Source organism: Gymnoscopelus microlampas (assembly GCF_963454915.1).
Source record: "Gymnoscopelus microlampas genome assembly, chromosome: 10".
NCBI classification, from domain to species: Eukaryota; Metazoa; Chordata; class Actinopteri; order Myctophiformes; family Myctophidae; genus Gymnoscopelus; species Gymnoscopelus microlampas.
Genome location: NC_139947.1, coordinates 34290658 through 34304243, shown reverse-complemented (window position 1 = coordinate 34304243; position 13586 = coordinate 34290658). Strand labels below are relative to the sequence as shown.

Below are 13586 nucleotides of genomic sequence, written 5' to 3'. Positions count from 1 at the left end.
CGTTGGGGCTGGTGCTACTGTACATGTGGAAATGGTTGAATAAATACTGTATATCCTTTACCCTTGGTTTTAGTCAGCCTGAATGTTCTCGCATGACCAAACGGTGATGATAACACCAAAACCTGTATCTGTCATTACTAATTCAAAAGCTGTCCAGTGTTTCATACAGTACACCGTTTTGACCTAGTCTCCACTAAGTGGTTTGATGGAGCCAGAAGTTCAGCTTTCTTATTCAATCCCAAAGCTTATAATGCAGATGGGTGAAGATGTAGTAGAGGAGGAAAACATTCTAATGGCCCCAAATCAAGGCTGAATAGCAACAAGTATATAATAATGCATAAAGGGACTCCTGTCTACATCCTATTATTGAGCGCCAGTGACTGATGTTTATGAGAGAGGGGGAGAGACAGCATTGTTATTGCCCAAGCACTATGCTGCTCTATCTGATATCTCTGACTGCATAATTAAAATCGGAGACAATTCATCCATCACACTGGCCCATCAACTCACAGATGGATGTTGGATGGCTGCTTCCATGCTAATATGTCACCCAATACCTGGATGAATCACGTTATGGGTGGTTAGACCCAGCGCCAGGCGCTAATGTGTAGATTGGTAAATTGTGTTTTCCTTAATCACCAAGATTCAGCACAACCATAATAATAATGATAATCAGTTTGGTCTCCATTTCCCAGGTGTCGGTGGTGTCGTTCAGCGTGGAGTCAGAGCACACATTCCTTGACTACATCAAAGGAGGGTGAGTTTTGTATGCCGTCTAATGTCATTAGGTTTGTGTACAGTTTTACCCAACAGCCTTGCTTCCACGGTGACACCCATTGGGTTTATTTTATGGCAGCTTAAATGAATTCCCTGTGTAGTTTCACTGCATGTTTGAGTGGCTGAATACAGAAGCACTGAGGTATTTAAACCAGAGAGCCAACACTACTGCTCAACCTCAATACAAAACCCAGATTACTGTGCATTTAGATGCATCACTCCTTCTGTCCTTCTCTGTCTGTCTGTCTGTCTGTCTGTCTGTCTGTCTGTCTGTCTGTCTGTCTGTCTGTCTGTCTGTCTGTCTGTCTGTCTGTCTGTCTGTCTGTCTCACTCACTCACTCACTCACTCACTCAATCTGTCTGTTGATCTGTCTCTCTCTCTCTCTCTCTCTCTCTCTCTCCCTCTCTCTCTCTCTCTCCCCCCCTCTCTCTCTCTCTCTCTCCCCCCCCTCTCTCTCTCTCTCTCTCTCTCTCTCTCTCTCTCTCTCTCTCTCTCTCTCTCTCTCTGACTGTCTCCCGTGTCCACTCAATGCCTGTAGCAGCCCTTCTGTACTCAAGAGACCCCCACACTCTCCAGTGTTAAGAATTGCATTTACTTTTAAGTGGACTGGAATTTTCCATACGTGACTACAGCCTGTCCCCAAAGGAGGACAGCCTACTCTGTGGCTCCAGCCACACTGTGATGAATATGAATGACGGTGATAAAATATGAAGAGCATCGCAGTGCTTAATTAAAGGCGGCCAACCTGTCTCTGTGGATCAGTGGCTGCCCAGAATTTCCCAGCTTTCACTCTGTGTCCCAGATCTGTTCTGCTGGTCCCTCTGGCCTGCACGAATGTACACGCACGCGCACGCACGCACGCACGCACGCACGCACGCACGCACGCACGCACGCACGCACGCACGGATGCACGCATGCACGCACGCACGCACGCAGCTTTAATCCAAAACTCTTCTTGGAACAACATGCGCTATCACCAAAGCTGTCATCGTCACTATGGGGGGAAACCTTGCATATCTCGTTATTTCATAGGATATGGAAAAAATAACCTGTGTTTCAGTGGATCCATCCAAAATAGTTATTACTATTTAGTCACATACTGTTTCATTGGTTTCAAACTCAAAACAAACGTAACCACTTTCGAAAAATAATGGAAATAGCTGGTGCGACACGTTGTGAGCTTGTAGATCGGCTATTTTCGCTACTTTTGTGCGACACTTTTGTATGACAAAGTAGAGCATTAAAAAAACGTAAAAAGCTGAATCGTGGAGAAACTTTTTTTCCTGCCCGACGGCAATGATACTGTATGTCTTGTACACACAGTGGAAAAAGATAGGAAAGATCAGAAAAAGTGATGGGTGGATTGACATGCAGTCAAGATCACAAAAGTATTGATTACTTGAACCCTTCTTATTGCATGAGCAATGGTTGTGTTTCTTCACATCCCTGATTCCTGAGGACACCTACCTACAATACCAGGTCTGTTCTGTAAACTAGTGGTTCTCAAACATTTTCATGTCAAGGACCCCCAAATTGATTTGTATTTGTCCCGCGGACCACCATTTGAAAAGAGTTCTGTGCAAGGAACCCTCATAAGAGAAGAGTTGAAGTGATTAAATTGTTCCTCATTTTGCTGGGGACCTCTGGGGGACCCCGGTTTAAGAACCACTGCTCTATACTCACCAAAGCTTCTATTTAGAAAGGGGGAGAGGCAGATTTTTTCTTTCTTCTTCGTAAGTGACAGTGTCTAGTTGGTTCCTAGTATTGAGCCCTGAGGGACTCCAGTCACCCATAAGGGGTTTAAGTGGTTAAATATTGATGCTATATTGATTTCTTCCAATTGCATGTGTGTTTGCCCTACCACCATTCATTTTGCAACGAGTGATATCTGTGTTGAATTTTAGATGACTGTCTTTTTTCCCACTGGAGGGGAAAAGAGTGATTTCCTTTATCCCCTCTTCAAAAAGATACGACCTAACGGTTCTCAGAGTGAAAGGTTTTTTTCCCCGTTAATGTTCAAGTGGTAGGGGGAATTATAATAGAGGTTACTAAAGGTCTCAACGCTGCCCATACTGTTCCATTCTTAGAGCTTAATGCAAGATTTATATTATTTTTCATCAAAGAACCATATTAAAATGTTTCTTTTTAAATTAAATCTTCAATGAGATCACCCATGGGTAATGATTAAGGTATAATAGCTTCATAATACACCACACTACTGTAATGTGAAGAAGTGATTGGTGATTGGTGTGGTATTGTCCCAGCAGTCTGCTGTTTTTACAGGATAGAGATGTCTCCTGCGCCATTACTGAAATGTTTACCACTGAGCTAATAAAGCCTGCCTGCTTGCTCTGGGAGAAATTGAATTTGGACCTTAAGGTCACAATTCTAATTCTGTTATTGTGTAAAAAAGAAGGTCTACTTTGACCTGAAGCCAAAGTTTGTGTCAGCCTTGCCCGCCTAGACATTTGAATTTTGTTTCACTTCTCTTTAGTGCACACTTGGAGGAAATATTTTTAGCATATGCTTTTTGTCAATGCAAGCTAACGGTAATTAAATGATTAATCACAATAATCCTGATGTGATGCACCATTGGCGTGCCATATGGCAGCCATTTTGCTCTTACTTCATACTTGGTTCAGCTTTCTGTCATTCATATCACGTTGCATGCGAACAGAGAATGGGGTACATGTCAAGCAAACAGACTGAATAGGGCAACATCTGGAATTTTGTGGTCTGCCTGCTGTGAAGATGTACAGTAGAACCCAGATACAGTACATAGAAGCCATTTGTTGCTGTCAGACTTTTCCAGTAACTCAACAAACGATATGAAAAAGCTGAGCTTTCAGTTGTAGATGAAACACAAAATCACTTTGGGAAGTGATATACTGTATGATAAAAGATAACTGAAAGACAGTTTCCCAATTCTAGGCAAAAGGAATCGTGAAAGAAAAGTGGATAATATGCCTTAAAGTGTTTATGGCTGTTCGCATGCGGAACAGAAAACTACAAAGAAACAACAGTCATTGTTGATTTGTCTACTTCCAACAGTTGTTGTGCAAATCCCCATCCTGTCACAAGCGAAGGGAAACAAGTTCAGAATCAGAATCAACTTTATTGTCACATCACAGGTTTACAGGTGTTAAGAAGAGGGTGAAATTTGTTTTTCTTTTTAATGATTGATATTTTCAGAAATGAAAAGAAGGGGACAGGTAAAGAAATGAGAAGAAAATCGAACGCTAGTGAAAAAAATAAACATGTTGAGGAGAGGCAAAACATCTATCGAATTATGTACACATCCAGCTGGTACAGTATGTAGGAGGTTAGACATAAGGTGCAAAAGAGTATCAGCGCATTGTACATGATATGAAGGTGCAAAGATAGTGTCAGCTCATTTGTCAGGTTCAACCACATAGTCCACAAAGAGCAGTAACTTTCACAGGTTCAATTCACATGGTAGATCTACAGGGAAAAGTAAAGTCCATGTCCAGCCTGGTGACAGGCTCACATATACTGTAGCGATAACCTTTCACAGGTAAAACCCACTTGGTAGATCCATGCAGAAAAAGTATGTTTTAAGTAAGTTTTAAAACAAATCATTAAATGTTTTTTAACTGAACACTCCTTATAAAATTGAGAGAAGTACAGTAGTTATTCCCCTTGGCCAGTGGCCACAGACAGACAGGCCAGTACTGATTCCCAAAGGGCTGTGAGTGTACTGTATGTTAACCTGTGTTTCACTGCACTTTGCTCTAATAGCAAGAGGCTCCAATGAGACTCCCCTGATTTTCCAGACTGTTTGTTCACCAAGGAAATGCTCTAAAAAACTCAACGTAATAAAATGAAAGAGATTGAAGCAATGAGATAATAGAATGAATTAATAACGCTTTGCACTGTATGTTAATGGAATAGAGGTTCTCACAAAATGCATGATACAGTATACAGTGCAGGGGTTAGTCCAGAACGAATGGAGTTTAATATGGTCCAGTAACCAGTATAGTGCTTGAGGTTACAGTTAGAGTGGATGGCATCACACTGCAGATGAAAATGACAGGTTTTGTTGTGGGGGCTTCATCTGCCTATAGCTACACAATATAAGGGCTGAATTGCTTTGAAGAGCTAAGAGAAGAGTTAATCGCTAAATGGCAGTATGACTGACAGTTTACCTTAATTCTGATGCATCGCCTTGCTTTTTTTTATTTTTATAAAATGCGCACACAGCCGGAGCTAACCACAAAAATCAAACCGAGACATTCAAATAAAGGCAGCGTGCCATCTCAACAATTCTCCATTGTCAGCCAAGCAGTCCAACTCAATGCTGATTAATGAGGCAGGGTCAGAGTCTCCCCAGGAGAAATGCACTATTATCTGTGATACAATGCTGGGCGGCATTTCTGAATGGACCAGGAGTCAGGAGAGGCAATCAACGTTAATCACAACGAACGAGCACACACTTTGATCTCGGCTTCCCACTGCCTCCTCTGTCGGTCTGTCTATCTTGGGGAGCAGGCGAGGCAAATCCTAGCGCAGTGTACTGTCGTTAGATTGTGTTTAGTTTCTTTTCAAGGTCTTGGCTCTCACAATCACTGTACTCATGAATAAAATATGTCTGAAGGTGTTTGGTCAGCCCTTTGTGATGCTGCTTGCTTGATGAAACAGTGCATGTGCTGAGTGGAGATCCCTGAAATCTCCATTGATTGACTCCATTGATATAGCCTAATAATATATTGACTGAATCAGAGTGGAGATGAGGATGATGATGATGATGATGATTGTTGTTGTTGTTGTAATGGTGGCAATTACAACAGTGATGAAGATGTTGCTCAGTATTCAGTATTATGCTCATACGTGTTAAGCAGAAAGACAATCCTCCCTTATCTGCCTTATGTATCGATTTCAACACCAATCAATCAAAGTTGATTGGTGTTGTCTTTTTCCACTGTACTATGTAAAACAAATAATAGCTATTTTCAGTGGGAGTGTAAATTAAGCTTAAGTCCTTGTATGTCCTTGATACATAATAACACACAATGTGTGTTATTGTGTATCTCAGCATTAACCAGGAAATATTACATTTAACGTACTTGGGAAATGATCTTAAGTATGATAGTGGATATTTTAGTCCTGATATTTGGCATCCATCACTTCAATTAAAGTCTCAGGATTTATTCATTTTTAATTCAGTTTAGTCAAGCATGTCTAGGCAGACACTGTATCTCTGGCTATTCCTACAAGTGGAAATGAGTTGGCTAGCTTGACATGATCTTGAACCCATTTCCATTGCATCGGTGGAAGCAGATGAAAAAATAAAACTATTTTTTGAGACTCCACAGTTGACTGAGCCATGTTGCTTCCCAGGTGAGAGCTCAGGCAGAAAGCAGAGTGAGACTTGGGTAATTGCAGCACTCCTCTGGACAGATGGACAGGATTAGGCCTCTAAGCCAAAGTACTTCAATGTTACGGCAACTCTATGGGAGTCCTTGAGAGACGGAGAAAGTGTGGGAGTTAGTGAGGTAGGAGACAGCCAGCCTTCCTTATGGGGCTAGCAGTTCTCTGTGAATTTATTGTGAGTTTTGAATTCCTGCTAACCAACATCCTTTTCCATATCTGTCCATTTCAGCACCCAGATACACTTTACAGTGGCCATTGATTTCACTGCATCGAATGGTGAGTTCTCTAAATAACATAATTTGTAGGCTGATGTATGACTATGCCATTTTCCATGACCCGAAGTCAGGATTTATGGGGTCTTTCTTGCTGGATATTATCTTTACAGTGTGAGTTATGGATTTGTGTTGTACAAAAGGGCATACTGAGAATGAATGGTATTCCCAAAATACTTAAACCGTTGCACTTTGTACAACGTACTGTTTGCCTGTCTGTTTTATTTTACCAATCGAGATTATACAGTAAGGCACTTCATGGCCTAGCCCCTAATTACACCTTTGAGTTATTAACCCTTTACTGCTGGTTGTTTCTGAGCTGAAGACAAAAGTTGACCGTGCCTTTACTGTAAGGATCGCTCGACTTTGGAACAACCGTGTTCATTTATAACCAACGTCTCCACTTTTACAGTATAGTAAAGTATTTTTTGAGCTGCCGGTTTAACCTAATGCTGTGCTTTACGGACTGACTCTTCCTGTCTTGAAAGGCAATCCATCCCAATCCACTTCACTCCACTACATGAACCCCTACCAGATGAATGCCTACGCTATGGCCCTGAAGGCCGTGGGAGAGATCATCCAGGACTATGACAGTGATAAGATGTTTCCCGCCCTGGGCTTTGGAGCTAAGCTTCCTCCTGATGGGAGGGTCTCCCATGAATTCCCTCTGGTAACTATCACCTCTGGGGCTGCTTGATCGGCTGTTAGAATCCCTCATCAAACAGTCAAGGCCTGATTACGCAGCTTAGACTTTTCAGTGAAGTGAGGCTGAATTTGCATGAATATTTTATGCATTCCCAGTGGAGTTTGCCATTTGCATGTGGCTTGTTTTATGTTTTTAATGTTTTTTCCGATGTGCGGGTAAGACGGTGGTCATGTGCATCGATGTGCATCGATGTCATGGATGCATCTATATCTTTTTGGGTGAATGATGGTGCACCTTAGACAGTGTTGGGAAGTAACTAAAGTAATATGTAACTTAAAGTAATATTATTACCTTTTCCCAGTAACTAGTAACGTAACTAATTACTTTCACGTTTTGAGTAATAATATTACCTTTACTTTTTTTCAAAAAGTAACTTATTACTTTTTTTCACGAGCCTCGGTGGTACTCTGGGTTTGAGTGTGTTTATTTGATCCTGTGTTGTTTTTGGTCCATTGATATAATGGTAGACTGGTTGGGATCGAGTTGCTATGCAGGCTGCTTGCTGATCCGGTCTAGAGCGGATACGGAAACGTTGCGCTCATGTCTGTGTGAATTATTATCAGCTGCGGAAGGGCGGGCCGCCCTTAAACCGGATCAAACAGTGTTGCCATGTCTGCTTATTATAAGCGACTTTTTAACCGATGAAGATGCGCCGTAAGCTTGTAGGTCGGCTATTTTCTATATATATATATATATATATTAGAATACATTTGTTTACAAAGAAATTAAGCACTTTATGAAGAGGTTTTGTTGTTTAGTTGGTTGCTGTCAAATAAAAGGTTTTTGAGAGGCTGGCTGTAAGTGGGTCCACCAGCATATTGTCCAATGCCCACTTAACCGTAGGCCTAGTCCATAGGCCTAGCTGTAGGCTGCTATGAAGTGGTCAAGTGGAACACACTTTTGATTTATTTTCCTGATATGTTTTTTTGTGTCCTGAATGATGCACTAAATATCAGTCAGTCAGAATGATTGTTTTGAAGTTTACATTTCCTACACCCACGAACCACGATGATATTGCTATGGGAGCCTTTTTATTTTATTAGAATTAATTTTGTTTACAAAGAAATGAAGCACTTTATGAAGAGGTTTTGTTGTTTAACTGTTTTGTTTAACCTAGTACATAGGCCTAGCCCACGATGATATGTGTTGCTATGGGAGCATTTTTATTTTTGTATTTTATTAGAATACATTTTGTTTACAAAGAAATATAGCAGTGTATGAAGATGTTTTTATCTATGTTTGTTTAGTTTATGTTTGGAGCTTTAATAAACAACAGAAGTTGTTCAAAGATTGTGTCTCATGATGAGTCATTATCTGTTTGAGCCCAGGTGTTTGAATTTGAATATTTTATTAGGCAAAAAATACATTAAATACATTTAAAATACTTGTTTCCATTGAGGTCCTTAGTATTCAATTCATAGTCGTCAAATGGTTTTCATTTAGTCTGTAAGTTATGAATTCATACACTGTAAAAGTCTTAGTGTTAATATAATTCAAATGAGTGTACAATGAGGATTTTACAATGTAGGCTGCAGAAAAGAGAAAAAAAACAACTGCTAATGTTGAAAATGCAAAGTTAGACTTTTGGGGAGAAAGGATGCAAATTACTGGGGGCGAGAAAAAAAAAGTAACTAAAGTAATAAGTAACTAGGTACTTTTGGCAGGGAGTAATAAGTAAAGTAACTACATTACTTTTTAAACAAGTAATATGTAATAAGTAACATATTACTATGTTTTAGTAACTATCCCAACACTGACCTTAGATATGCGTGATTTAGAATGAATTTCATTTGCCTTTTTATAGTGAAAATTAAGGTCTGTAAGCCTGACAGATTCTTAAATGAATTTGGCTTCTCTCAGCAAGCTACAGTAATGTCCTCTGGCTGCTGTACAGTACACTTAATGAGGGGCATATCTACAGGGTATTGTCTCCATCTCTCCGTGTTTCCATGAAAATGTACATTAGCATTAAGACTAATATTGTAAGATAATTTCTATCCTCTATTCCCTATAACTTGTAAATGGGTTTAAACCTAAGTTTAAATAGTTGTTTGATATGTTGCATGTAACCAAATCATAATTTTATTAAATTGGTTTTCACGTCTTGATTTTTTTCTTTTTCATAGAACGGCAACATTGAGAACCCGTACTGCAATGGAATGGAGGGTATTCTGGAAGCTTACCACCAAAGCCTTAAGACTGTTCAACTGTATGGACCGACCAACTTCGCTCCAGTTGTTAACCACGTAGCAAGGTATACCTATCTGGCTATCACACTGCATCCTAGCGCTTTCCTCCATGTTCTCTCTCCATTCTTGGCTGCAAAGTCAGTCCTAAGGACAACCTTCAGTGAGTAGACAAGCTATTAGCGGAATTACAACAGTGAGTGATGGTTGCTCTGTCAATTAAGCAGAGCTAATGAAGGGAAAGTAAACAATCAGCTGTTTGGCTGAGATGAATGTAACTGGTCAGACATTTATGGCACCAGACATTTTCCAATCTACAGTAGGTGCTACAATACTGTGGCGTTTTGACATTGAGTGGAATAACAACCTCCATGTCTGGTTTGGTGTGGGACAGAAGATGCCGATGGGGTGATTAAAAATCAGGCAGTAAACTACGATGCTTTTCATCCGTGTGTTGATCAGACACCATTCAACCGATGAGTCACTTATTACTATAAGTGGTTCTTGCCATGCTTTTCACTGCTGTAAGCTTGCTGTCATCACAAATAGTAAGATTTGACAAAATTAGCTCAGGGTAAATAGGCAGTGTCAATGCAGCGTAAAATATTTAACTTGCTTTTGCTTAACGTACATACTTTCACTTCCATTGGATGAAGACAGTTGCACAAGGATGTATGTAGTCTACCACAATCGTCTCTGTGCATAACTGTAGTCCCTGGTTTCCAGAAGGTGGCATATAATTTCCTGTTCCGGTGCAGTGTCCCTTAGCTTTGTTTGATTGGCTCTGCAGCAGATTTGAACTGGAAACACAAATTATACCTTTACAGTATGTGTTTCCCGTTCAAATCTGCTGCCGAGCCAATCAAATGATTGGAAACTGGTAAGCCACATTCTGAAAACCATTTGTCTTCTGCATTTGTCTTCTGCATGAACCCATCCTAAATATTGGGAAATGTGGGCAGCCATTCTCCACCTCTAAGGCCAGTGACTTTGTTCAAACTATGTTCTTCTTTTGGTGTGGGATTAAATATACAAACTCTGCACAAGGGCTCCAGTCGGACCCCAGTGGAATTCAAACTTACAACCTTCTTATTAGTTCATAAACCTACATGTATTTCAATGTGATCTTACTTGCAAGATAAAAAGACTGTTTAGTGAGACCACAGTTATTCATGATTTATTTTAATGAATAGTAATAAGTCAGATGTATTATATGTTGACCAGGCACCTGTTAAGCTATGGCTAAATTGTAATAGTAAATTTTGCTGTTGTTGTGTCAGCTGAAAGCCATATTTATACTGAAAATAACTGATTATCAATGGAATTTCACCTGGAAATCTGTTAATTTCTGCAATTCATCGTTGATGAAGAATTAATTAGGTTTAATATTTGTTTATACAGACCTGCCCTACATTCCTATGTCAATGACCCACTGTGCTGTTTGATTAAAATGTCAGACACAATCATGCAGTCACACATGCGAGAGTCTGACCTTGGCTTAGAGCCTTAGACAATAATATGCCACTCAATGTCCCTTCTTTATCCCTTACCAAGTCTGGTTAATTGAGCACTGGGCAATCAATAATGTTATGAAAGAATATGACTATACAGTGCCACTTGCATAAACACATTAGTAAATTATTCATAGTGCGGCCAGCAATGCGCAATTGAATCTAGGACACCCAGTCTCTGATGGTTTATTATTATGTCTGGATGAGCCAGTGAGACTTTAATACACAGACACAACACATTGTGTGTGTGTGTGTGTGTGTGTGTGTGTGTGTGTGTGTGTGTGTGTGTGTGTGTGTGTGTGTGTGTGTGTGTGTGTGTGTGTGTGTGTGTGTGTGTGTGTGTGTGTGTGTGTGTGTGTGTGTGTGTGTGTGTGTGTGCACATGTCTATAGAGATCAAGTTTGATGTAAGGTCTGTAAGCCTGACGGATTCTTAAATTAATTTGGCCGCCCCGCCTCCCCAGCACCTTCCACTCCGCCGCCGGCATCCCGGCGCTCTCCCGCCGGCAGCCCGCGGCAGCCCGCCGCTACGCCGCCGGCAGCTTCTGCTGCCGGAAAATGCACTCGCTGTGCCTCCAAGTTAGGGATGCCAGATGCCATTTCTGTAGAATTTGCCTCTGTATTGGGGAATGAGTGCACACTAAGTACTAATATAATAAATTGACATTGAATTGATAATTGTATGTATTGCAATACTTGTCACAAAGCACTCCGTTTACGAAACACTGCTCCACAGTATAAGAATACTTTGCCTTTTCTTTCAGTTTGGACTGCTTGGTGCTGTCATAACTCTATACTCCACTCAATGTCCTTTCTTAGCTATGCAGCGGCTGTACAGGATGGCTCTCAGTACTTTGTGCTGCTGATCATCACTGATGGCGTCATATCAGACATGGCCCAGACCAAGGAAGCCATTGTAAATGTGAGTTCCCATCTAAACCTAAATGAAGGGGGTTCAACCTCCCCCAACTCCTGGTTAAACTCTGTCTGTCTGTCTGTCTGTCTGTCTGTCTGTCTGTCTCTCTCTCTTTCTCTCTGAGGCAGGGCATCTTAAGTGCTTTTAACTTACTGTGGCACAGTTCTTGCCAGCCTCCCCCTCAGGAAAAAATCAATCTTTGTTAAGTTTATGGATATAGTATAGAAGTCAGTAGCACTAGATTAGAGGAGGATTTATGCATTGTTTTCTGCTCTGCTTGCACTGCTTTGTTTTCCACCTGAACTTGGAAGCTCTGTTTGTCCATTTGTTTATCTGGACTGCCACAGTGGGCCAGCCCTATAAACACAAATGTCCCTCGACTTACTGACTTGGCTGTGTCACTGAAGTTACACCACAAACTAGCCAATCACAGACCAATCGTCCATCCAGGCTATGGGATGTAGTGGGATAGTCTATCGATCTATCCTAATAAGAGAGAGAGACAGAGAGAGAGAGAGAGAGAGAGAGAGAGAGAGAGAGAGAGAGAGAGACAGACAGACAGAGAGACAGACAGAGTGAGACACTACTTGCAGGCACTTCTCGAATGCACTTATCTTTGACAGTCTATGGAACACACTCATTTCTGTTGAAAGAACGTCATGATTGAACAGACATATATTTGTAATGGTGGATATACTGTAGCTCCTGCGATTTTTGTGCCCATATGATTTGATAAGTTTGGATGAACTTGCACAGCTCCAGTCTGCAGTTTGTACCTCTGCTGTGGTCACCAGGTACAGTAATCAAGCAGAGTGGACACCGGGTATGGTGTTCAGATAGCCGACCATCCATTCATACTCATCGGTAGGACAATGAAAACTAATTTTTAAAGGTTTTGAAGAAAACATGTGACATTTTTCAAATTATGATTTATTTATTTTATTTTATGTTACATTCAAATCTTAGTGTTTTGCCGATGATTTGGGGTCCCACTTACAATATCCTCACGACCCACCAGTGGGCCCCGGCCCACAGTTTGAGAGTCACTGATATAAGACTGCCATCAAACAGCCAGGAGAACCTCTGGATGAACCCACAGCAGACTGGGTATAAAGGGAATAATCGTTGGATGAACCCACAGCAGGCTGGGTTTAAAGGGAATAATCGTTGGATGAACCCACAGCAGACTGGGTTTAAAGGGAATAATCGTTGGATGAACCCACAGCAGACTGGGTTTAAAGGGAATAATCGTTGGATGAACCCACAGCAGACTGGGTTTAAAGGGAATTTGCGACTGTTAGTCAAACCATTAGAACAGCCACACCTTCCTTTTAAGATCTTGTCTGCTGCTCTAAGCTGCCTGGGCCAAACCTGCTGCTGTGTCCGGCTGCCATCACTGGCCTGTGACCTCTGACCTGGACCCTGCTGCTCTCTCCTGTTGGCACCGTAGAGCGAAGGACTGAATGACCTGTTTCAGTTGGCACTGCAGCCATTTGCTTATGCTGATGAAAACAAAGATATGGAGTTGTTATGTTCTGTGCTTGAGCTTTCTTTCTTGTTTTCTTGTTGTTGTTTTTTTGCTGCTGTGTTAAATGTGTTTTTTTGTAGATACAGTAGCATCAAAGGAAACCTCTGTTGGGAGTATTGCGAGAACTGCTGTTAGCCAAAACTGTTCTTTCCTGTTGGCCTTAGTCCTGCACACCTTAGCCTTCACTGCCAAAAATATCTAGTTGTTTAACATGACAGCCTTTGGGGTAAATAATGGCTCAAAGTCTTTGCTTTGATGTTATTCTACCTTTCTTTCCCACAGTCTCCAGACCAGACAGGA

The 13586-nt window shown here is 41.1% G+C and overlaps 1 protein-coding gene across 4 annotated transcripts in view; it reads left to right on the top strand.

Annotated features, from left to right (window-relative positions):
- The window catches only part of cpne5a (copine Va), a gene marked incomplete at its 5' end in the record, with an annotated part of 82954 nt that overhangs the window by 65444 nt on the left and 3924 nt on the right, over positions 1-13586 (top strand). For all 4 annotated transcript variants that reach the window (XM_084070445.1, XM_084070444.1, XM_084070442.1 and 1 more), the window contains 5 exons: positions 696-757; positions 6399-6445; positions 6930-7111; positions 9274-9401; positions 11662-11764. In XM_084070445.1, coding sequence (XP_083926571.1) covers positions 696-757; positions 6399-6445; positions 6930-7111; positions 9274-9401; positions 11662-11764 — 522 coding nt within the window. The remainder of the gene's footprint in view (positions 1-695; positions 758-6398; positions 6446-6929; positions 7112-9273; positions 9402-11661; positions 11765-13586) is intronic.